This window comes from Gorilla gorilla, chromosome 6 (genome assembly GCF_029281585.2).
Source record: "Gorilla gorilla gorilla isolate KB3781 chromosome 6, NHGRI_mGorGor1-v2.1_pri, whole genome shotgun sequence".
Classification (NCBI taxonomy): Eukaryota; Metazoa; Chordata; class Mammalia; order Primates; family Hominidae; genus Gorilla; species Gorilla gorilla.
In genome coordinates, this window is record NC_073230.2 from 8,537,486 (window position 1) to 8,560,225 (window position 22,740).

The 22,740-nt window shown below is 56.3% G+C and overlaps 2 protein-coding genes across 8 annotated transcripts in view; one reads left to right on the top strand and one right to left on the bottom strand.

The window, feature by feature from the left end:
- Window positions 1-22,740, bottom strand: part of CHLSN (cholesin) — a 133,784-nt gene that overhangs the window by 79,356 nt on the left and 31,688 nt on the right. The gene's annotated exons all lie outside the window — the stretch shown is intronic.
- On the top strand, window positions 4,773-11,824 carry GPER1 (G protein-coupled estrogen receptor 1). 3 transcript variants are annotated; one of them, XM_055346745.2, is made up of 3 exons: window positions 4,786-5,201; window positions 6,156-6,279; window positions 9,340-11,824. In XM_055346745.2, exon 3 carries the CDS (start codon window positions 9,662-9,664, stop codon window positions 10,787-10,789), a length of 1,128 nt encoding a protein of 375 aa, XP_055202720.1. In that variant the 5' UTR covers window positions 4,786-5,201; window positions 6,156-6,279; window positions 9,340-9,661; the 3' UTR covers window positions 10,790-11,824. The 3 variants fall into 3 exon arrangements, with proteins under 3 accessions (XP_018886326.1, XP_055202720.1, XP_063564403.1); XM_019030781.4 differs by lacking the exon at window positions 6,156-6,279 and having other exon boundaries at window positions 4,773-5,201; XM_063708333.1 differs by having other exon boundaries at window positions 4,794-6,279.

Below are 22,740 nucleotides of genomic sequence, written 5' to 3' on the forward strand. Positions count from 1 at the left end.
TCCCACACGAAGCGCCTGCAGCTGACAGCCGCCGGGAGGGGACATCTGGACAGCCTCACGCAGCTTTCAGACCTGTGGTCCATGTTAAAAGGATCTTGTTTCCAATTTGCCTTAATTAAACAAACATTCCAAACCACTTCCTCTCAGTCTGACCATTGTTCTTCATTCCGTGGCACTCGGAGTCCAGGGAACCACTCATCACCATCGGGTGCAGGTGGACGTCCCCTCACGGTAAGGTCAGAGCGCTCCAGCCCAGCGCGTGGCTCCGCGGCGCCCTGTGTGCCTGGGGGGTGAGAGAGGGTGGCGGGGGCGACGTGCTTGTGAGGCACATCACAATGGGGCCCAAGGGCGCTGCGTGCACGGGACTCTACAGCACAGTCTTCATGGGCCGTTGGTCTGAGTTACTCAGAGCAGGGGATGATCCATCCCCACTTAAAGACAAAGTGAATGGGGTTAAACAGGTGCCGTGAGTGGCCGGGACGGGCTCACAGAAGGAGGGGCCAGCATGGGCCACGCACCACACTCTCACCCAAGACCCAAAGCCGGCCAGGCCACCGATAGGCAGAGATGCCTGCAGCTTCCAGAATAGTGGGCTTCATGGGGTGGGCATCCCAAAGCATATCACAGCCCCTGGGGTGGCCCTGGGGGGCAGGGCAGGTGCTGCATGATCCTGGTCCTGTGTCCAGCTCCTGCCACTGCCCCATCTTGTAACCATCTGGACACACAGAACGCAGACAACAGGCAGTGTTCCATGTTCCCACCAAGGGGAAGATCCAGCGCCCGCAGAGAACTAAGGAAGCACCGGGGAGTGTGGTGCTACTGAAGAGAGGATGCGTCATTTGCATTTATCCAAAGAAAGGGTTCACGATGTCTTACGTTCAAACAGATAAAATCAGACTGAGGTGGGGTGGGAGGAGCCTCCCCGAGGCTCCTTGAGGAACTGCCTGGCAGTGACCAAGGTGTGGCTGGGACAACGCCCAGGTGCTGGCCTCTCCTCGGATATTCCACCATGTGCTCCTGGGGGCGGAGGGTCCCCCAAGGGCAGAGCTCAGCCAGCACCACCCTGCCCACTCTTCTGTAAAGTGCCCCTGGCACGACGCTCCCAGAGAACCCAAGGATGCGCCCAGAATGCTCCCAGCAACCACTGAGGGGGCCCTACTGGGAGACTCGCAAAACTGCCAATGCCTTGTAGGCCAGCAGCCGCACGCGCCTTCAGTGCTGGAGTCACGCCGAGGGGCTGACGGGCCAGATGGTCTCTGAGCGCAGCAAATTCCGTCTTGTGAGGGAAAGTGATAGAAAATGAGAGTGGGCCAGGCGCGGTGGCTCACACCTGTAATCCCAGCACTTTGGGAGGCTGAGGCGGGTGGATCATGAGGTCAGGAGATCGAGACCATCCTGGCTAACACGGTGAAACCCCATCTCTACTAAAAAAAATACAAAAAATTAGCCGGGCATGGTGGCAGACGCCTGTAGTCCCAGCTACTCGGGAGGCTGAGGCAGGAAAACGGTGTGAACCCGGGAGGTGGAGCTTGCAGTGAGTGGAGATCGCACCACTGCACTCCAGCCTGGGCGACGGAGCAAGACTCCATCTCAAAAAACAAAAAAAAGACGAGAGTGTGGAGGCGCAGACGACGGGAGCACCTGAGCTTCCGTGCTCAGCATGCTGTGGTCAACTGTGGTCTGCACCCACCCACCGTTAACTGGGCCCTCCCGCTGCGGACACCAAACAGGGACAGGACGGCGGCATCGACGCGCCCACGTCCACCAGTGCCAGGCGACACAGCAGAAAACCAGGATGCCCTGCCCCTCACCGCACTGTTTCCGGGCTCGGCAGGCACACACCCTGAATGAAAGGCTCCAACCTGGCGCGGAGCCACGGCCTGCGTGCTTCTGAAGGAACAAGAGAGATGAAGTCACTGTGGGCCGCACCACGTCCTGACAGCAGCTAACCTCCCCAGGCCGGAATGGAACAGATGGAAGATATGGCAGGTCTGTCTGAGGGGAGGTCACAGGATGTCCCTAAAGTCAGGATATGGCACAGAACGCAGAAATCGGAGCAGAGTTCCAACCCCGCCTGCCACTGGTGCAGCAAGACCCGCACACCCCACACGCAGCCTCCTTGGGACCTGGGCTCTTTCTATGAATGGGCTGCTGGTGCATGTCTACTTAATGCTCCAGGCCTGTGAGGATCGGATGCCAGAGGGTGCTCCTGCATGTCACGCGGAGGCAGGGGACGCCAGCGATGCCCTCCCGGGGGCGTGGGAAGGGGCTCTCGGCCTCCCTTGACTCTGGATCATCAGAGAATGTGTCCGCCTGGCATGTGAGACACGGCGCACTTCTCCGAACCTCGGGCTGTCTTCCAGCATGTGTTAGCTCTAAAATTCCTTCTGCACACAGCTTCATGTCTCCCCTGTAAGGTGGATCCGGCGCGTGGTACTGTGAGCACCTCCAACCAACTGCTCCCTCCCTTGTGCCTATGGGGGAGAAGCGAATGAGCCAGGACTGGGCTAATCTCAGGCAGTGCCACCCCACCCTTGCCCCTGGTGGACTGCTCCCCTTGAAAAGGAGCAGCAAGTGGTGGGAAGGGAAGCCTCACTCTGCCCAGAAGAGACAAGGGGTGTGTGGGATCTCACAGAACCGTGTAGACCCACGCACCCCCACTGTACAGATGGGCACTGAGGCTCAGGAAGGTTAGAGACGTTGCCCGGTATAACACAGCATGTGGGGTGAGGAAGTGGAACCGGGGCTGGAGCCGGCAACGCTGAAAACCAGGGTTGTTTGGACGGCGACATGCAACTCCCCGAGGGCTCTGCTCCTGCAGAATCAGGGGGACCCATGCTGCTGCCTACCATGGAGGGCACGGGAGAGGACTGGGGATGGGACAGGGAGCAGGAAGGGGTCGCTCAGTCAGTCAGTGCTGGCAGAGGGAGGGGTGCTGGGAAGGCACTGCAGGCCCTGTGTCTGGGGCCTCTCAGCACAAGGACTGGGCTTTGCACGCGAGGACTGAAGGGTCAAAGGCGAGGGCCAAGGTTTCCTACATGGCATTCACTCGGGAGGGCTCCTGAAGCTGGAGACGCACTGCCTTACTTTGTGCGTGTTTTTCTCTATGCATTATCCACTATTTGGCTATGTGTGCGTTTAACTCAATAAGCAATGATCAGATGAAATTCCCCTTGAAGTTCTTTCCTTTTATTCTATCCTGGGGATGAACAGAAAAATATTTTCACTTCTTAAAAATTCATAACGACATCAGATCCAACAAGGAAATCAGTGCCTGAAAAGATGACTATTGACCCAGGATGCCTCTGGTGTACAGGCCAAGACCATGTGCTCAGAGTCAGCCAACCCCTCCCAGATCTGCTCCTGGCCAGCTGTGAGGCTGCGGTGACACCTCCTCCCTGCAGTCAGTTTCTGCAACCATGAGGCAGGGAGAAGGACAGCCCTGCCTCACAGGCTCTGAAGGAGGGTGACCTAAGATCAAGCACGCAGAGGACCAGGCACAGCGCCCAGCATGCATGTGTACAATGTCACATTCTACACTGAAGGAGGCTGAGACAGGAGGATCTCTTGAGCCCAGGAGTTCAAGACCAGCCTTGGCAATACAGTGAGACCTTATCTCTACAAAAAAATTAAAAAAAAAAAAAAAAAAATTAGCGGCTCGCATCTGTAGTCCCAGCTACTCAGGGGCCGGGGTGGGAGGATGGCTTGAGCCTGGGAGGTGGAGGCTGCAGTGAGCTGAGATCAGGCCACTGCACACTGGCCTGGGCAACAGAGCAAAATCCTGTCTCAAAAAAAAAAAAAAGATTTAAAAATCGGCAAAAGGTCTCTATGCCTTACAAATAGTCCACGAGATTCCTCCCATCCCGTCACACATGCAAGTATTAAGTAGGTCTTGGGGACTGAAGTTCCTGCAGTCTGAGCCCTGTCTCTTACATCAGTAGTTGTACAGTAGAAGTTACTTACCCGCCCAGTGCCCACAGGAGAAGGCTGGGCTCCAAGACCCAGATGCCCCGATCCGCTGACTCTATGCTGCAAGCAGGAAATCTAGGAGTATCAGCCACTCGCCCGTCCAGGGCAGGCTCCCCAGGAAACCCAGGGCACGTGAGTGGAGAGCTTGGGAGCTGAGCTCTTCCTCAGCCGCTGGGATGGGCAGAGAGACCAGAAGCCATGGGTTTGCATTAGCAGGGCGCAGCTATTTTTAAGTGACATGTCTTGGCTATTTCGAGGTTTGGATTTTTATTTTACTTATTTTTTTCTGTACTTTCTCATGACTCACATCTTTCAAAATTGTGTCTCGGGCATTTTTAATGCTGAAATCATCTCAACTTCACAGCTGGTCAAAAAATGTGTAAGAGCAAATCAGCTCTTTATCATCCAAATACAAAAAGGTACATATTAGAGTTGTCAACTTTCTACTGCTGGAAGAAAACTCCACGTTAGTATTTTTCCATTAAAAAATTAACACAGCATTCTGTTTAGGAAATGTGTGTATATTTCCTAAAATACACATCTGAAAGACTTTAAATTGCTATTGCACAGATGCCTTGAGCCCCAGCAGGTCCCGAGGGGCCGAGTGCACCTGGGGGCCCAGCACCCCACTCTTGCACCTGCACCAGCTCTCCTGGCGAGGAGCAGGTCCCGAGGGGCCGAGTGCACCTGGAGGCCCAGGACCCCACTCCTCTGCCTGCACCAGCTCTCCTGGGGGGGAGGGGGAAGGGGGGAGCCCAGTAGGCCTCTGAACCACGCCTCAGGCTGCAGCAGCCGCATTACTCATACTCAGTGGACAAAAGATCACTCAGCATTCAATCTCACCACTTCAAAACATTACAGAGGGAAAACGACACCTAGAAGTAGGAGTGAGATTCGCTGAAGTTCCCTTCTGAGGAAGACCCACCCCTCCGCCTGGAGAGCCGGGGCTGGCGGTGCCTGAGGACCCCTTTGGCCTGGACAGCCCACGCGGGCTTGGGGGGCCTCGCTCTGCCCTCATGGGGCGGCCATCGGTTCCCGAAGCGGCGAGTGAAAATTCGAATGGCCAGTAGGGGGCGCACTCGGAAGTGGCCACCCGGCATGAGGCAGTTCAGCGGCCCCGAGAGTCCGGGGAGGGAGGTTTATTCTCCGCCTGCACGAGGCTGTGAAATTCGCAACCATGAGCAGGGGAGGCGGCCCTGGTGGGGAAGAGGCCACCAACATCTGGACAGCAGGTAAGTTCCGACGCTTCTGCAGCGAGCGCGGGAGGAGGGACCTGAGGCACGGCTAACACTCAGAGAAAACTACCGGCTGAGGGTCCCTGGTCTGAATGCTTGGGACCAGAAGAGTTTCGGAGTTGAGATTTTTGCAGATTTTGGAATATCTGCAGGTACAGAATGAGAAAGCTAAATACAAAATTCATTTGTGTTTCATACACACCTTATACACACTGCCTGAAGGCAACTTTATAAAAACACTTTTAATAATTTCATGCATAAAACAAACTTCGAACTGTGCCTGGACTGCAGCCCGCCACACGAGGTCAGGTGTGGAATTTTCCACTTGTGTCACGACGCTCCAACAGTGTCGGACTGTGGGGCACTCTGGATTTCAGATTTCCAGATGCTTAACCAGTACTCAGATTCCTAAGTTACTTGTCAGAAATGCCTATTTCTTGGGATTACACTTCTCTCTGCAAATGTCTGTGAAATTCCTGTTAAATTCTTTATGGATCATGCACATGCTACTAAGTTAATTATGAAATTTAGTGTTTAACGCAGGTCACTTGCAAAAACAAGAATATTGCTTGCTTCAACCCAGGAGGACAGGCTATTGCCTAAAAGATACACAACAGCTAGTATGATGCCTTCAAACTTAAAGAAGGGTTTGTATCTGTGGGTGAAGAAAAGCAGTTAAACCAGAAACTTCCATAAAAACAAGTCTAGTGGAACTGAGCTGATGGCCAAAGTGTGGGAGAAAAAGGGCCAGCAAAAAAATGGTTAACACTAGCCTTCTGAGGAGGCCGCCCAGAGCCCGGCCAGAGAGGAGCCAGAGAGGAGCGGGCGGAGGGGGCCTATAAAGCCCTGTGCCAAGGGGCAGACTCACTGGCTCAGAGGGAGGACGCACCCGCCAGCCAGCCGGGAACCTTCCCTCGCGGGCTCCCAGGGCGGGTCTCTTCCTCTCTCTAGCCCTGCTCAGGCATTCGGCAGGTCCAGCAGAGGTACACCTCCTGCAGCGGGTTCCAAGTGCACCTCCAGCCTGATGGGCCTGACCGAGGAGGCTTCCAGGAGCACAGAAGGGGCTGCAACCCAGGTAGGACTCAGCCTCGGCCTGGCGGTGCCATACCACTGACTAGGGGAGCGGGTGGGTGGTGCCACCCAGGCCGCTGTCCTGTTATGGGAACAGCTGGACACAGACACGCACAGACACCTCACCCCCTGGTGAGAGCAGCACCCAGCTTCCCAAACTCAAGGCACAGACCCCTCTCCCACGGAGCTCCGGTGGTCTCAGCGTGACCGCAGCAGGGGCTTTGCCTGGACGGCCTTTCTAACTTGTGCTGAAAGTCGGACCCAGTATTCCATCACGTTCTGTCCCAGCAAGAACGTGTCTCACTTCAAGAAAATGAGGGTGCCCGCTCTGCCCTGCCCTGCCCTGCGGCGCCCCAGTCACTCTCACCAACCCTGAAGTCCTGGGAGGGCCACACGCCTTTTGACAGATGCAGACTTAATACAGCTGACTAAAGTGTGGCTTTATTTCTCTAAGACAAGCAGAGGAAATCTGAAATGAGGTATTGCACTGTTTATAACTCCATGGCCACCTCCAGTGAGGACGTGGGGCCAGTGGTGAATGGCACACTAGGTTCCTCTCACCCAGGACCACATCAGACACTAGGACACATCAGACACTAGGTCCCGTATCTTCTCGGTGTCTGCCAACGATCAAAAGACTCAATTTATATGGGAAATAAATGAATGACTCGTTTTTAAACTACTTTTCCCTTGGAGTTCATTTAACAAAATTAGGAAATAAAATAAACGTAAGTTAAGGGTTCTGCCCACCTTTAAACTTCCTGCCACGCCACGGTCTAATACGTTCCAAAATTTCTACATTTAAAGAGCAAAACAAGTCCTCTGTGCCGTTTTTAAGAAATTAAATACAGAGGCGAAATGCGGAGTCTTTCAACCTTCCCGACAGAGCCTGAGAGCAGAGGCATTTATGCTGTTCAATGGTATTATCTACTAAAGATGAATCAAGAGTGCAAAATAACCAAAATCAAATTCACCAGCCCCAGCTAAGTGAAGGTTATTGAGTACTTTTAGAATAACTGACACAGAGGCAGTGATTCATCCTGTTTTCCCCACCTGCCTTTTTTTGAGATGGGGCCTCACTGCAGTAGCTCAGGCTCGAGTGCAGTGGTGTGATCTCGGCTGAGGCTCGAGTGCAGTGGTGTGATCTCGGCTCACTGCAACCTCTACCTGCCAGGCTCAGGCGATCCTCCTGCCTCAGCCTCCCGAGTAGCTGGGACTACAGGCGCACACCACTATGCCCACCTACTTTTTTTGTCTTTTTTTAGTAGAGACAGGGTTTCGCCATGTTACCCAGGCTGGTCTCGAACTCCTGAACTTGAGCAATCCTCCCACCTCATCTTCCTGAAGTGCTGGGATTATAGGCCAGCCTTTTTTTTTTTTTTTTTTAAGTAAGTATTTTCAAGCAATAGGTCAATAAATCTCTAGTCTGGTTTTGTAGCACTTCAAAACAATAACCCCTGGCCTGGCGCGGTGGCTCACACCTGTAATCCCAGCACTGTGGGAGGCCAAGGCGGGCAGATCACTACAGGTCAGAAGTTCGATACAAGCCAGGGCAACATGGTGAAACCCCATCTCTACTAAAAATATAAAACATTAGCCAGGCGTGGTGGTGCACACCTATAATCCCAGATACTCAGGAGGCTGAGGCATGAGAACCACTCTAACCCGGGAGGCGGCAGTTGCAGTGAGCCGAGATTGTGCCACTGCACTCCAACCTGTGTGACCAAAAAAAAAAAACATTCAAAACAATAACTCCTAAAGATTTCAAAGGGTAAAATGAAAATTCCCAAAGGAAAAACAACTCAAACCCATTTTGAAGTGTTAGTTTACTCCAGGGCACCAGCGCCATCTGGGCCAGGTAATTCTCTGCTGGGCTTGGGCACCTGTCCTAGGCACTGTAGGGAGCTGAGCGGCAGCCCTGGCCCCACCAGCACCACCTTGTGACAGCCCCCGCAACCCCAGAGACTGCCAGTGTCTGCAGGCTGAGACCCCCATGGCCCGCTGCATAGAGAACTTCCAGGAGCACAGCGACACGGGGCAGGTGACGGGACCCTCCCCACTGGCGGCAGGGCCAGGGTGACACGGGGCAGGTGACAGGACCTCCCCACTCGCAGCAGGGCCAGGGTGACACGGGGCAGGTGACGGGACCCTCCCCACTGGCGGCAGAGCTGGGGTGACACAGGGCAGGTGATGGGACCCTACCCACTGGCGGCAGAGCCGGGGTGACACGGGGTGGGTGACGGGACCTCTCCACTGGGGGCAGTGCCAGGGTGACACGGGGCGGGTGACAGGACCCTCCCCACTGGCGGCAGAGCCCGGGCATCGCCGTGGGCGGACAGCCCACTTCTCCCTCTCTGCAAAGGATAAGCTCGGGAGGGACTCTCTTCCTGGAGTTTCTTCCTAGGTTACAAACAGCATTGCAAAAACATATTAGGTTTTACAATAATTTGTTAAAACATGAAATAAAAACATACATATTATTTCCCAAAACAATGACCCCTTTCACTCTATATTACGAAAATAAGTTTCATTTTTGGTACCTAGAACACAGAACTAGCATGAGGAAACCGCTGTATTTCTGTTTTATCGTAAGAGAAGATTCTGCTCTGATGTCCAGCTTTCTGGACCCACTCTCTCTCTCAGAAACACTGGCTTTCCCTTCCTATCTTACTTCTCCATCAGCTGCTGAAATGCATTTTCCCCTCTCCTCACAAACGCCGCTGTCCTGGGGCGGCCGTGCCCACAACCCCGTTGCTTCCTGGGCCTGCTCTGTGGCTATAAAGGGAAAAACACCCCTGCCTGTGGGAGTGACTCACGTCCAGCCTCCAGCTGCAGCTGAGCGGCCGTGGGACCTGCAGGAAAGAAGGCCGTGTACTTCCCACAGGCGACTCTTCCACCTCAGCTCAACCACAGCCACCTCCCAAGCTCATAAAGCTGAGGTTCTGGCCCTCCCCAGTGCTCCTGACACACCCAGACTCTACAGACACCCGGCCAGGGGCGCCGGGCCTTGTCCCAAAGCTGGGGCCACTCGATGAGACTTCATCCTCTCCTGTTGCTTCTCCAGGTACCCAGAGAGTGAGCGGCTCCACGCAGGACTGTGCACGGTGGCCGACACCCACAGGGACGCCCGCCGGACGAGCACGCGGAGGTCCCTCGCCTCCACGGATGCACCATGCCGGCGTGCGGAGCATCTGTTCTTCCCACTCTCTGCAGTTAACAAACCCAACCCAAACCACCACAGGTGCTCCTCCTGGGGAGTTTCCTGTCTGACAAATGCCGGGCTCACTTCAAGGAGAATCACGCTTCTTTCTAAAGATGGATTCACCATTTAAAACAGAGCTCTGGGAGCCTTTCGGCAAATCTTGAAAGCTGCACGGCGCAGAGACATGGATGTGACTTCCCAAGCCCGGGGCGTGGGCCTGGAGATGTACCCGGGCACCGCGCAGCCTGCGGCCCCCAACACCACCTCCCCCGAGCTCAACCTGTCCCACCCGCTCCTGGGCACCGCCCTGGCCAATGGGACAGGTGAGCTCTCGGAGCACCAGCAGTACGTGATCGGCCTGTTCCTCTCGTGCCTCTACACCATCTTCCTCTTCCCCATCGGCTTTGTGGGCAACATCCTGATCCTGGTGGTGAACATCAGCTTCCGCGAGAAGATGACCATCCCCGACCTGTACTTCATCAACCTGGCGGTGGCGGACCTCATCCTGGTGGCCGACTCCCTCATCGAGGTGTTCAACCTGCACGAGCGGTACTACGACATCGCCGTCCTGTGCACCTTCATGTCGCTCTTCCTGCAGGTCAACATGTACAGCAGCGTCTTCTTCCTCACCTGGATGAGCTTCGACCGCTACATCGCCCTGGCCAGGGCCATGCGCTGCAGCCTGTTCCGCACCAAGCACCACGCCCGGCTGAGCTGCGGCCTCATCTGGATGGCATCCGTGTCAGCCACGCTGGTGCCCTTCACCGCCGTGCACCTGCAGCACACCGACGAGGCCTGCTTCTGTTTCGCGGATGTCCGGGAGGTGCAGTGGCTCGAGGTCACGCTGGGCTTCATCGTGCCCTTCGCCATCATCGGCCTGTGCTACTCCCTCATCGTCCGGGTGCTGGTCAGGGCGCACCGGCACCGCGGGCTGCGGCCCCGGCGGCAGAAGGCGCTCCGCATGATCCTCGCGGTGGTGCTGGTCTTCTTCGTCTGCTGGCTGCCGGAGAACGTCTTCATCAGCGTGCACCTCCTGCAGCGGACGCAGCCTGGGGCCGCTCCCTGCAAGCAGTCTTTCCGCCATGCCCACCCCCTCACAGGCCACATTGTCAACCTCGCCGCCTTCTCCAACAGCTGCCTAAACCCCCTCATCTACAGCTTTCTCGGGGAGACCTTCAGGGACAAGCTGAGGCTCTACATTGAGCAGAAAACAAATTTGCCGGCCCTGAACCGCTTCTGTCACGCTGCCCTGAAGGCCGTCATTCCAGACAGCACTGAGCAGTCAGATGTGAGGTTCAGCAGTGCCGTGTAGACAGCCTTGGCCGCAGAGGCCCAGCCAGGGTGTGACTCGGGAGCTGCACACACCTGGGTGGACACAAGGCACGGCCACGTCATGTCTCTAAACTGCGGTCAGATGTGGCTTCTGGCTCCTTGGGGCCTCGCGAGGGTCACGCTTGCCTGGTCACCCTGGGGCTGCTTAGGAAACCTCACGACTGGTCACCTTGCACTCCTCACACAGAATTGCTACAATCCCAAAGCACTCGCCCCGCAGGGTCCAAAGGCCAGCGGTGACCAGCCTGTCGCCCAGCTCCTCCCCGCCAACCCTGCCTGCCGCCGCACCTGCCTGCCGCCGCAGGAAACATTTCTGACACCGTCGACCAGGAAAGCCACACAGAGAGGCCACTGTGGGTGAAGCGCCTCAGTTACACGGGAACCCTAAAGCAAATCTGCCACCGTGGGGGAACTGACACTGGAGATGCAAGGTGCTGGTGGGTCTGAGCTGGACGTCGTGGTGTGTCCTCTGTGCCCACGGTCTGAGCTAGCTAGCGCACCGCCAAGTTAAAGAGGAAAAGGAAAACATGCTGCTCTGGTGCACGCCTGAGCGTCCTCCATCTTCCAGGACGGCAGCAATGGCGCTGTGCGGCCTCACCAGGCCCACGAGGAGCAGCAGCGCTCGGCCCGGAGCAGCAGGAAGGCCCCTCTGCGGAGCGCCCGGCCCGTGGCAGCAGGAGGGCCCCTCTGTGGAGCACCCGGCCTGTGGCAGCAGGAAGGCCCCTCTGTGGAGCGCCCACCGTCTGCTCCGGGGTGGCTCAGTCACTGCTTGTTGACATCATCATGGCAATTGCACTCATGTGGACTGGGACCGTGTGAGCTGCCGTGTGGGTTAGTCGGGTGCCAGGACAATGAAATACTCCAGCACGTGTGGCTGACAAATTTGGTTCTACAGAAATAACAGCTGGGGACAACTGCGGTGATGATGTAAAAACCTTCCCATAAAATGTAAGAAAAGCTGATGAGGCTGGTGATGTTCAGCCTTTGTCAATAAAACTGTCATGTGTGGATCCTTCCGGAGGCTCAGTCTTGGGGGTCTGCCAAGTGGGGTGGGACATGGGGTGGGCATGGGGCTCTCGGGAGAATCCCTCCCCCCTCACAGAAAACACAGCCCTCCCCTGCCACCTTGAAAACTCTCACAAGGCCAGCCTCTGAGTCCGGCCAGCCGGACCTAACCTGGCATTTCCAGTCTGTCCAAAATGCCATGGGGGCACTTCTGTGTCATGCTTGGGTGCCATGACGAGCTTCCCATGAATGTAGGAGGCAGGGCTCAGCCTTGTCCAGCAGCCTGTGCGACCTAAGCTGCCTTTCTAGAAGGCTCTCGGCCGCGTGCGAGGCCCAAGAGCTCTGCGGCACCCAGGCGCTCCTGGAGCAGCCGGCCGGCAAGGTTCCTGCTCCTTCTCCCATCTCCGGGGCTGGATCCTGGCGCTGCTCCCCTCCTTTCCCGCCTCACCCACCTGGCAGCAGCTGTCCCTGATGTTACCAAGGTGCACCTGAACCAGCGCCTGCTTCTCCGTCTTCACAGAAACCCACACAGGGCGTCGGGATGTGTGGGTGAAGGGAACTAGCCACCTGTACTACCCCCTCACTTTTCCTGTGTTTGCAGTTCTGTTCTGTTTAAAAGCTATGATACTGTTTTTATTTGTGATAACATAAAGTTTGATATGCAAACATATTGAAAGGAAAAGGCCAATTAAAGAAAACATCTGCAAAAGAGCAGGGGGTGAATGGGTGCGGTACAATGAAGACTGAACGCAGCCATGTTGAGTCCAGGAAACTCTCTCCTCCTGTCTGTGGGACATAACACAACCACAGTGAGTCCAGGAAACTCTCTCCTCCCGTCCATGGGACATAACATAACCACACATGAGCCCAGGAAACTCTCTCTCCTCCTGTCTGTGGGACATAACACAACCACAGTGAGCCCAGTAAAACCTCTCTCCTCCCGTCTGTGGGACATGAAGCTGTGTGTCAGTGGGTGTGGGAAGCCTGGGTCTCTCAGGCAGGTGGGGCCTGTATTCTCCATGACCCCAGCACCGTGGTGCCGGGCTCCTCAGGAAGAGAGCGCTGCCCAGACCGTGGCCTGCAGGAGCGGCCTCTGTGCCCACTTCTATCAGGATTGCTTTCCTCAAAAATGACCCGCCGGGAAGCCTGGGAACAGGGCGGCTCCCACACACTAACAGGTCTCGTGGAAGTGGAGATTGCTGTGGGGTGGCCAAGCCAGAAGCCAGGCTCACGTGTGGCACAGTCCTTCAGAACACCGTGCGTGGCTTGAGCCACGACTCAGGCCCGGCGCACCCCTCCCTCTGCCCTTCCAGAGCCTGCCCTGCAAGTCACCCCAGCTAAAAGGACATGGCCATCACACTGACAGCCGTGCTCTGGAGCTCCTTCCAGGCCCCAGGGACGAGACTTGCCCTCCTCCCCAGGGATGTACTCGCTCAATGCCCAGGACAGCCAGGCAGCAGCCCCCCAAACCGCCCCCCCGCCCCACACCTGGGCGCTGTCTTTACAACAATACCCAGGACAGTCACGCAGCAGCCCCCAAACCCCGCTCCCCGACACCCGGGCACTCTCTTTACAAGATGCATGTTTCAATGAAGCTCCCCTTTTGACCTCAGTGTTGCCGATGGGGAAAAACCATCCAAGTCCCAGAAAGCAGGCGGGGTGGGTGCTCTACCACCAGGCACCCAACTACCTGTCAGGCATTCCCCACACACAGTCCCGTTCACATAGCTTCAACAGGGGCAAGGGCAGACGCTTTAAAATATGCAGACTAGAGACCCAGCATTTCTGACTTCCAGTTCTGACGAGCTGACGTGGGGAGACCCACACGGAACGTGGTCTGGTCCCCACCCCTCACAGCAGCCCCGTAGGGTAAGCGCTGTCCCCACCACACCGAGGCGGCACTAGAAGGGTCAGTCACTGCTCGAAGCCTTAAATGGTGGGTGACACAGCCAGGAATTCAGCCACGCTCTCCTGGCTCAAAGCCCACGAGCTCTGTAGCACTCGGCAACCCCTGGCGTCTAACTGGCAAAAGCACGCCATGCAGAAATCATACAGAGCTGGGGGCCATGGGCATCGAGGGGTCACCCAAGGTAACCAGCCCACCCTCCTCTAAAGCCTGCTGTGCGGGAAGTGCAGGGACGGCAGCAGCAGCAGCGGGGAGGGCTCCCCTAAGGTGATCTGGGTGGGAACTACATCTGAACAGAGCCCCAGGCATCAATCAGGGACGGGACTCAACTCATTCCTCCACGTCAACCCACCACAGGGAACAGTGCTGACTGTGGTGTCCTTCCCTCCCTGCCACAGACGCGGCTTCCATCCTGCCCGCACCAGACACCGCTGTAAGTGGGTGGAAGCGTCACGCCGACCCACTACGCCGCTCCTCTCCGCCAGGTCTCTTCTGGGGACTTGCCCAAGGCTCTGGGCAGACAGAGCTGACACGCCACCATCTAGCTGCTGGAAGCAGACTCTTGACCTGTGAAGCTGGCGGCGGCACTGCTCTGAGGCCAGTCACGCGAGCGACAGGCACCCAGCAGCCAAGCCGCTGGGCTGCGGTAAGGGCAGGTGCAACACTGAGGTCCCCACGCAGTAGAGCCAGCCTTGGACCCTGGGCCCTGGAGTCCCTGACCCTGAGGTCCCAGAGCTGGGAGCTGTAGGACAGAGACCAGCAGACCGGGCAGGGACTTTGCGGGTGCTGCCGGCCCAGCCACACAGGCCCTTCTCAAGCGCTTGCCTGGGAGCCAGGGCAAATGTAATTATTTTTGGCAGGCCCACGGTGAGATAAAATCAAGGCGTCTTAACTGCTCTGTTGTTTCCTGGTAACCCAACTCTCCTATACATAAGAGCTTTTTAAACCCCATAAAGAGCTCAAAAGTACATAACTGCAAGCATGGGAAAAACCCCCGTGTTAGCACTGAACGTGACCTCATCGTTCTTTGTGCTTAACAATTAACTCTTGACCTCACGAGAGTGACACGGCTTACCCGCCCTTCCCAGGCCCCGCACCTCCCACTCAGTGAGAAGCGGCAGCGGTGGGCTCACTGATGCTCACGCGCCCACTCACCTGCAGTCTTGGGGGGCAGGGTGGGGAAGAGAACTACAAAGAAACCTTCTTAGGAGGGTGTTTCTGTGGCGGGGTGGGAAGCCATTCCAAAGCCACCCTAGACGCCCCATGAACTGGGCACATGAGGCAATGTGAGGAGGCTCCTGAAGCCGGGGCTCTCCCGGCAGAGGCGGGAGACAGAGCAGGCGAGGGGAGCCCATGGAAACGGGTCAGGGCTGAGGACAAGGCTTAACCCAGACATTGAAACTAAGAAGCAGCACACAGACTATGCGAGTACCTTTGAACACTCACAGACACACGCTCACATGTTCCAAGCTCTATCTCTGCAGCCCACCTGCACAGGGCCTGGCCCCGAACACTGCCACCCTCCAGAAGGGCCCAGGACTCCGGGAGAAATGGCTGATTTGGGCCGGGGCAGGGAGAGACAAGATGAGCCTGGGACAGGTGGTTCTGGTTGAGACAAGAAAGGCTCCAAGAGCACGTCGGTGACACCCAAAGGACACGGTGTCCTCGCCAAAGCTGGGACAACGTGAGCAGTAAGATAAGTAAGAAGAGACAATCGTGATAGACCATGAAAAGCAGGAGTCCGCAAGTCTACTCCAACAACAAACAGACCTAATATAATTTAAATAAAATGAAAGAATGCATGAATGGGAAGAGTCTCATTTCTAATAAAGTGCTGGCTGGTAAAGTAGTTGGAAAAGCATCACTCTGCACCTTTCAGAGGGAGACGGGGGCAGGTAAGAGTCACAAATGGAGGGCAAATCTCAGCGGGCAGTGAGGTGCAGGGGACTGCAGAGCCTACCTGTCCCCCATGGATGGCTCATTAGTGCTCGGGGAAAGGTCACCACACAGTGGAGACGGGACAGCCCCTCGCTGGGTGATCACATGGGCAGCACCAACAAGGAGGCCGGTCCAGATGCTACACCCTGAGAAGGGTGTGTCTCGTGCTGTCATCTAGGAACGCACAGCCTGAGTCTCATCGGGAGGGAATGTGAGATAAACAGGAAGGGAGGATGGGGAACCAGGATGCATCAAAAATGTCCATGTGACAAAAGACAAAGGCAGAGCAATCATCCCAAACTCAGAAAGAGCAAAGAGATGTAACAATTCGACACAACAGGGATCCTAGATGGGTGCTCTACCAGAAGGAAAAAAGTGTCGTGAAGGATTTTATAGGGTCAGTCGACAAGAATGGAATACCCTGGGAGATAAAAGTGCTGCCTCTAAGTCCAATTTCCCGAGATGGGCAACAATGCTTCTTAGGAAGCCCACATTGGAGTGTGCAGAGGAAAAAGATAGGACTGTGCGAGTCACTCCCAAGAGGCTCCGTGAGGGCAGGATGCACACAGCAAGTGGGGTGGGTGCACAGCAAATGCACAGGACAAATGTTATCAACTCCACGCCCATGGATCAACCTCAAAGAACCGGAAACATGCATCCAAGCAAGCATTTGTTCGTGAATGTCCACAGCAGCACTGTCCACAAGAATCAACACGTGGAAACAACCCAGATGTCCATAAGCCAATAGATGGAGAAACAAAATCAGTCTATCCAACAGTGGAATATTACTCTGCCATGAAAAGGAACAAAGCACGGACCACACCACAGCACGGTGGACCTGGAAACGCCACAGTCAGGAAGATAAAGTCACAGTCAGGGAGATAAAGCAGACACGAGTGGAGACGCCACGCTTGGTGAGATAAAGCAGACACGAGTGGAGCTGCCACGCTCGGTGAGATAAAGCAGACATGAGCACAATGTCCACTGCGTGCGTCCGCCAATGTGAAACGTGCAGGGCAGACAGGTCCACAGGACAGAAGGCTGGGAAGCGGCTGCCAGGGCTGGGGTGAGCGGGGGACGGGGAGCCACTGCTGACAGGCAATGGAGTTTCCCTGGGGGTGAAGAAAACGTTCTAGAATTAGATTGTGGCGATGGCTGCAAAAGTCTGTGACTAAAAATCACCGAGGTACACAGTTCAGAAGAGTGGATTTCTGCTATGTAAATTACATCTCAGTAAAGCTGCCGTTGAGACCACAGTAGCCATTCAAGTCCCGGGCTGTGTTCCTGCAGCTGGCCTTCCTTTTCAGAGCCTCACTGTCACGTTCCTGCAGCGGCCTCCCCTTCCAGAGCCTCGCTGTCGCGTTCCTGCAGCCGGCCTTCCCTTCCAGAGCCTCGCTGGTCTCTGCAGACCAATTCTGTCCCTCTGAAGCACAGGCCACCATCGGACAGTGCTGGCTAACAGCCGCCCTGTGCTGGTGGGCCACGGGGACGCCAGCCCAACACTCCACACACACTTCGCTAGCAGCCACAAAACATTTCCTAAGAGCGGAAGGGTTTCCGCCATCTGGAATCCTAGATGCCATCCTCCAGCATTTATTGTAAAGCTTCTAATTAAAGCTTTCTCTTCTCGCTCACTGCCTGGTAAGTCGAGCTTTACTTTTCTTCTCCACGGTGGGAAACTCATTACCTGGGGTGTCTTTGGATGTACTTTTAAATTAAAAACGGAGGAAAAGAGCGTTAGTCAAAATTAGAGCTGAACTGACTGAGTCAGTTCTGGACTCCCTCAGAAAGTGGAGATGCCAGCTCCGCCTCCTGCAGAGCTTCGTTGCCAGGGCTGGGTCAGGCTGCCTGGGCATTGCCGTCTGACCTGTGCACAGATGCGGCCAGGTGAGGACACAAGCTGTTGTCTCGTTTGCTGTGTGCTGTTCGCAGACACGTCTCACTGGGCGGTTTGCTCAGAACTCCAGAAGACAAGGGTACATCATTCAGGCCACGGTGCGGCAGACGCACCTGACGGCGGCGACTCAACCACGGCAAACCCTGAGTGACGCCGCGCGGCAGACGCACCTGAGGGTGGGTTCGGAGTTCCAATCTGAGCTATGGAACCTGGGTATGGACAACTGGATAATCCACTTCTCATTTAAGAGGAACATCTGAGCCCCTGTCCCCGTTCTGTGCATCGCAAGCCAGATGGGAAGGAGAGCCTGTGTTCTGGGTTACATGAAGGTTGCCAGGTGGAGGGTGCTGAGTGGAAATGCTATACATGCCACTTGCCTTTTTCAAGCAGGTGCGTTCTCCTGTCCAGCCGGCCACCACTGCACCCTGCCCCGTATGAGCCCTCAGTGGAGCCCCATGTCTCGTTTGCTGGCACTAGGCCTCTTCTCAGGCCTCCTGAAGCTGCTGCCAGCCCACAGGAGCCGACGGAGGCTGGGTGCCGCGTTCAGGCCGCTCTCGCTCTTCACGTCCGGCTGGTGAGCAATTCTCTGGGAGAGAGTGGACACCAGAGGCAGGCAAAGCCACACCTGTGGGTGCAGGCCACACACGGGCTGCACAGACCCGGGACAGGTCTGAGCTCTGAGGCGTGTGGCCCATCTCCGCAGCAGGAGCTTCTGTCTGAGCCTGGGGAGGAAAAGCCTCCACCTTGCCAAGCGGCGTCAGCTGGGGAGCCTGGGCCGTGCGCCCTCAAGAAGCCATGGCTGGAAGCCTTTGCTCCAGACATGACCAGCCCCTGCCTTCCTGGCTCTCTGGCAGGTGGTGAGTCGGCTGACCCAGCTCTAGCCGAAACAAAGTGGGGGCTGGGGGAGGGGCCGTCTGTGAAATGTCCCCAGCCAGAGCCCCTCACTGTCCCCTCTGCCTCCCTGCCTCCCGGCCTCCACAGGGGCTTCTTGTGGTTAAAAAAAAAAAACCCTTTCCGAGCACTTTACCCATCTCGCCCACAGGCAGAGACGACACCCCGAAAGGACAGCTGCGTCTACATCCATCAGCAAGTCTCCCGGGAACGGCTGAGGGGCAGAGATGGGAGAGGCCCACAGACGCAGGCACAGAGCCCCGTGCACCCCTGCTCCTGGCCTAGGCGGGGTCTGCAAAGGCCCTTCCACCGCAGGCACAGCCCGTCAGGGAGGCTCACGGTCCACTCAGAAGGACACAGCCCGTTTCAGGGAACACAGGCCCAGGCGGCCCTGCCACAGGCTCCCAGTGTCATGGTGGCCCCTGAGGTGACACGTGCGCCACGAGGGCAGTCGTGTACGTGCGCACACTCCTGCAGACTCTGCTCTCGCACACGCCCAGGCTGCGTTGCTGGGAAACGTCAGCTGCTGCGGTTGGTCTGTCTGATTTCTGCCATTGTCTGGTGGGTGGAGGATGGAGCCTGGGAACAAGGGTTAAAAAGCCAAAGGAGCACAGAACAAAGGCCCTGGAAGCTGGTGTGCTGCTGAGCCCACGTACTGGGGTGGACTCCACCTGAAACTTACCGCCAGAAGTCAGCTGCTGGGAGTCCCCAAAGGGGCCCAGCTACTCTCAGAGCAGGCGCGTGCAGCGTCGGACCAGGGGCTGGCTGTGTAGAATGCGAGCATCTGCCAACTGAGCCTCTGAACACGACACAGTGAGCGGCTCCTTACACAGAGCCCCTTCCTTCCTGCTCCCGCCCCTTCCCCAGCTATTCCTGAACAACTTCTAGAGCTCTGCACCTTCAGCCTCCTGTCTGATTCTCGCCGGGATCGGCCTTCGCGCAGCCGCCCAGGTTCCTTGCAGGGTGGACCGTCCCGTGTCCCAGCACCGGGCCCTGCCCACGGCGTGCCTCCTGAGAGGGCCCACTCAGCACGGCCACGGCAGCCTGAACTCCCAGCCTTGGTATCCACGCAGCCCGCAGCTCTCTGCTCTCTGCAATGAGGGGCCGGCCACAGGCCCAGGGAGATATCAGCTGCCCCCAGGCAATCACAAGCAAGGAGGAGCGCGTCGCGGACACAGCACGAAGCCCTGCTCGGCCTCCAGAAAACGAGGCTCGCTCCTGAGTCTCGGCTCGCTGGGCCACCCTCACCCTGCTCTCTGGTTCAAGAGGCAGCGGCCAGGCCGGCCGAGCCAGGAACAAGCTGCAGTGCCTTGGCAGCATGTGAAATGCAGAAGGTCTTGCCCATAGAAGTCATCACAGCAGAGCGCTCTCCCCACAGGGGCTGGGCAGCATGTCCCCTGACCACAGACCTGGCTTTGGGGCACGTGCACCACCCACGTTAACCATCCAGAGCTACAGGCAACAGCCTAGTGCCAAGTGCAGCCAGCCAGAAAAGAAAAACACACAAAAAAACGGCAAAACACAAACTCCGTCCAAAGTCCACCCACGAGCAAAGCCAACTGCATCATTCAGAGCTGCGCGCCCAGCAAACGGCTCTAGAGAGAAGCGAGGAGCTGGGCCCAGCGGCAGTGGCAGTTCCCTTCTCCACAGCGCAGTCCCACTAAAGCTGCGGGCAGCTCTTGATTTGTGTATCTTACAAGAAGAAGAGGAGGGGGAGAAGAAGGGAAAAGTCGGCGTCTGCAGCCACACTCAAGTTCTTCTGCTCATCCACGACTGTGAAGCTCACAGCTCCGGCCACGCTGGCGTTCAACACCAGGTCACTGTCACTTCCACAGGGGACGGTCTTGCTTCTTTGGTAAAACCAAAGGAGTGTTTCAAACCATGCCCACCTTCCATTCACCTGTTTTTAAAACTTTTTTTTTTTTTTCAGAGCAGGAGCGGACATTTATTAAAAAGCTTTAAGAGAGAAAGGAAGGTGCACTCGGAAGAGAACCCAGCGGGCGACCTGGAGAATGGGTGACCCACTGAACTGTGATCCTGCGCCCCTTTCCGTGAGGGTGGGCCGCCCGCAGGCACGGTGCCCGCCTCACCCTTGGGAAGTGAGCACATGTGCTGGGACTGGGAAGTTGCACATGGGCAAGAAAGCAAGCACGGCGTCAGCAACATCAGACACAGAATCAGGGGCTTCAGTAAGAAAAAGGACAGCAGCTCTTCCTTGCAGGAAAATAGAGTCTGGAGGAAAAATACCCCGTCCCCTGCAGCAGCTTGAACAGAAACACTGTACGGGGAGGTGGGCACACCAGGGAGCGGGAAGAGAGAGACACTCTGTTGCCATCTAGACCCCGACCCCTTACCCGTGACACGGAGCCCACCACATGTCTGAGAGCAGACCTCTGCAGAGTGCAGGCCGGGGTCTGGACGGGGTCTCCCGGGCCCTCCTCCCTGGCAGCCCCGTCTGGGAGGTGTGGGTGTGGCCAGTTCACACATAAACGGTGTGGAACATCACAGGCCACAGGGAAAGGCATTTACATGGCTATCCAAACTAAACCTCCTCCCACGCCCGACCCTGTGGTAAAAGACAAGTGTGCATGCTGGGCAAGGACGAAAGCTTCATCCCCTGGGCTGAGATTGTCGGGTGAAAGCGTCAAAGTGGAAGTGGCTACTGGAGAAAAACCCTCACGCAGGGAGGCACAGTCATTCGGCTTCTTTAAGGAAAGCCCCAGCTATCAGGCGCTATGCACACAACAGTCATTAGAATGACCTTACACCCCACAAAACACGCAGTCCTCTTGGCGGTATATCTGCAGCTGAGGAGGCTGTCACCACACGAATTAGCCCTTATTTGTATTTCCATTTCCCAAGTTCAACTGTATCAGGAGACACTGGCTGATGAAACTGTTGACAAAGCCAGACTTCCTGCTACAAAGCCTGACTTCAGAAATTCAGACCACGCTTTCATTATGATCAAATTTAAACCCAACTTCAGAAATTCAGACCACGCTTTCATTATGATCGAGTTTAAACAAAACCAACAGCGACGTCCCCACCCTGCACAGGAGAGGGCTGTGCTCCATCTCCCGTGTACTCTCATGGCATCTCCCCAGCCCCTGAGATGGGTCTGCGGTTGTCCCCACTTCACGGTGAGACACAGGTGTGCAGAGGGTGCCCAACCCGGAACTAGCTTGGGGGTGGGCTCCCAAGGACCAGGCAGCGTGGAGAGCACCCGGTGGGGCAGGGGAGAGCTGGAAGGATGGAAGGAACCCTGGCCTGAACGGCCCACAGCAGCGCTGGCCCCTGCCCAGGGAGTAAGTTCCCACCAAACTCCAAGCTCTGTGCTTTGGGATCTCGGTGCCACCTAAGCACCAGCCCCGTGCTGGCACCCACCAGGCTCTGCCGTGGCACCCACAGGTTTCGCCCCATCTGGTTACCATCTCACACTGCCAGGCGGGACCAAAGTACCTGGGTTGAGGTGGCAGCTATGCTGAGTCCTGAACCGTGGGCAGCGCTCTGTCAGGCCACAAAGGCCCTGGAGAAGGCCAACCCCCACTGTCAGCACCGAAGCAAGGGCCTCAACACTGGATTTATTTACCAGCCTTTAAAAGCATCATCCGCCATGCATGCAGTGGCCCGGGAGGCTGAGGCGGGAGGGTTGCTGGGCCCAGGAGTTCGAGGCTGCGGTGAGCTATGATCATGCCTGTGAATAGTGACTGCACTCCAGCATGGGAAACAGTGAGACCCATCTCTAATGCATTCATGTCATCTATGAGCAGCAAATGAAAGCTCAGACACCTGAGAGGCCGTTGGCTCCAAGGTGCTGCACACCCTGACGCCCACACGTCAGTACTGCAGCTCCGGGCAAATCACAGCAGAGCTTTCCTCCAGGTCAGCGCAACTGTGTTCCCGAGGGGCCCATGCAGCTTACGTGGAAAGGCCACCCCGTGCCACTCAGAATTACCAGGAGCGCAGCAAGTTTAAACTAGACACTGTTTATGCGCCTGACAGCAGGAGACGTGAGCCGGGTGCCTGGGAAAACCATCTTCAAAGCAACAACTGTTTTCCCAGCTGTGAATGCTCCGTCCTGGGAAATCTGCTCATACCACTACAAAAATAATTTTGAAAAGACCGTACAAATATGCAGCCTCATCTGTCCATTCTGGTACTTTAGACCCAAAACTGAAGAACTTTCTGGAGCACACTATCCGCTTAGCCAGTGACTAATATTCTTTATAAACACGAGTGAATGTTATAATGAAATAAGCTTCCTTGAATAAATGTGATGTTAGTTCACTTAACT

Excerpts from the sequence above, each read along its gene's own strand:
- GPER1 (XM_019030781.4), top strand. The coding sequence starts at position 9,662 with ATGGATGTGACTTCCCAAGCCCGGGGCGTGGGCCTGGAGATGTACCCG.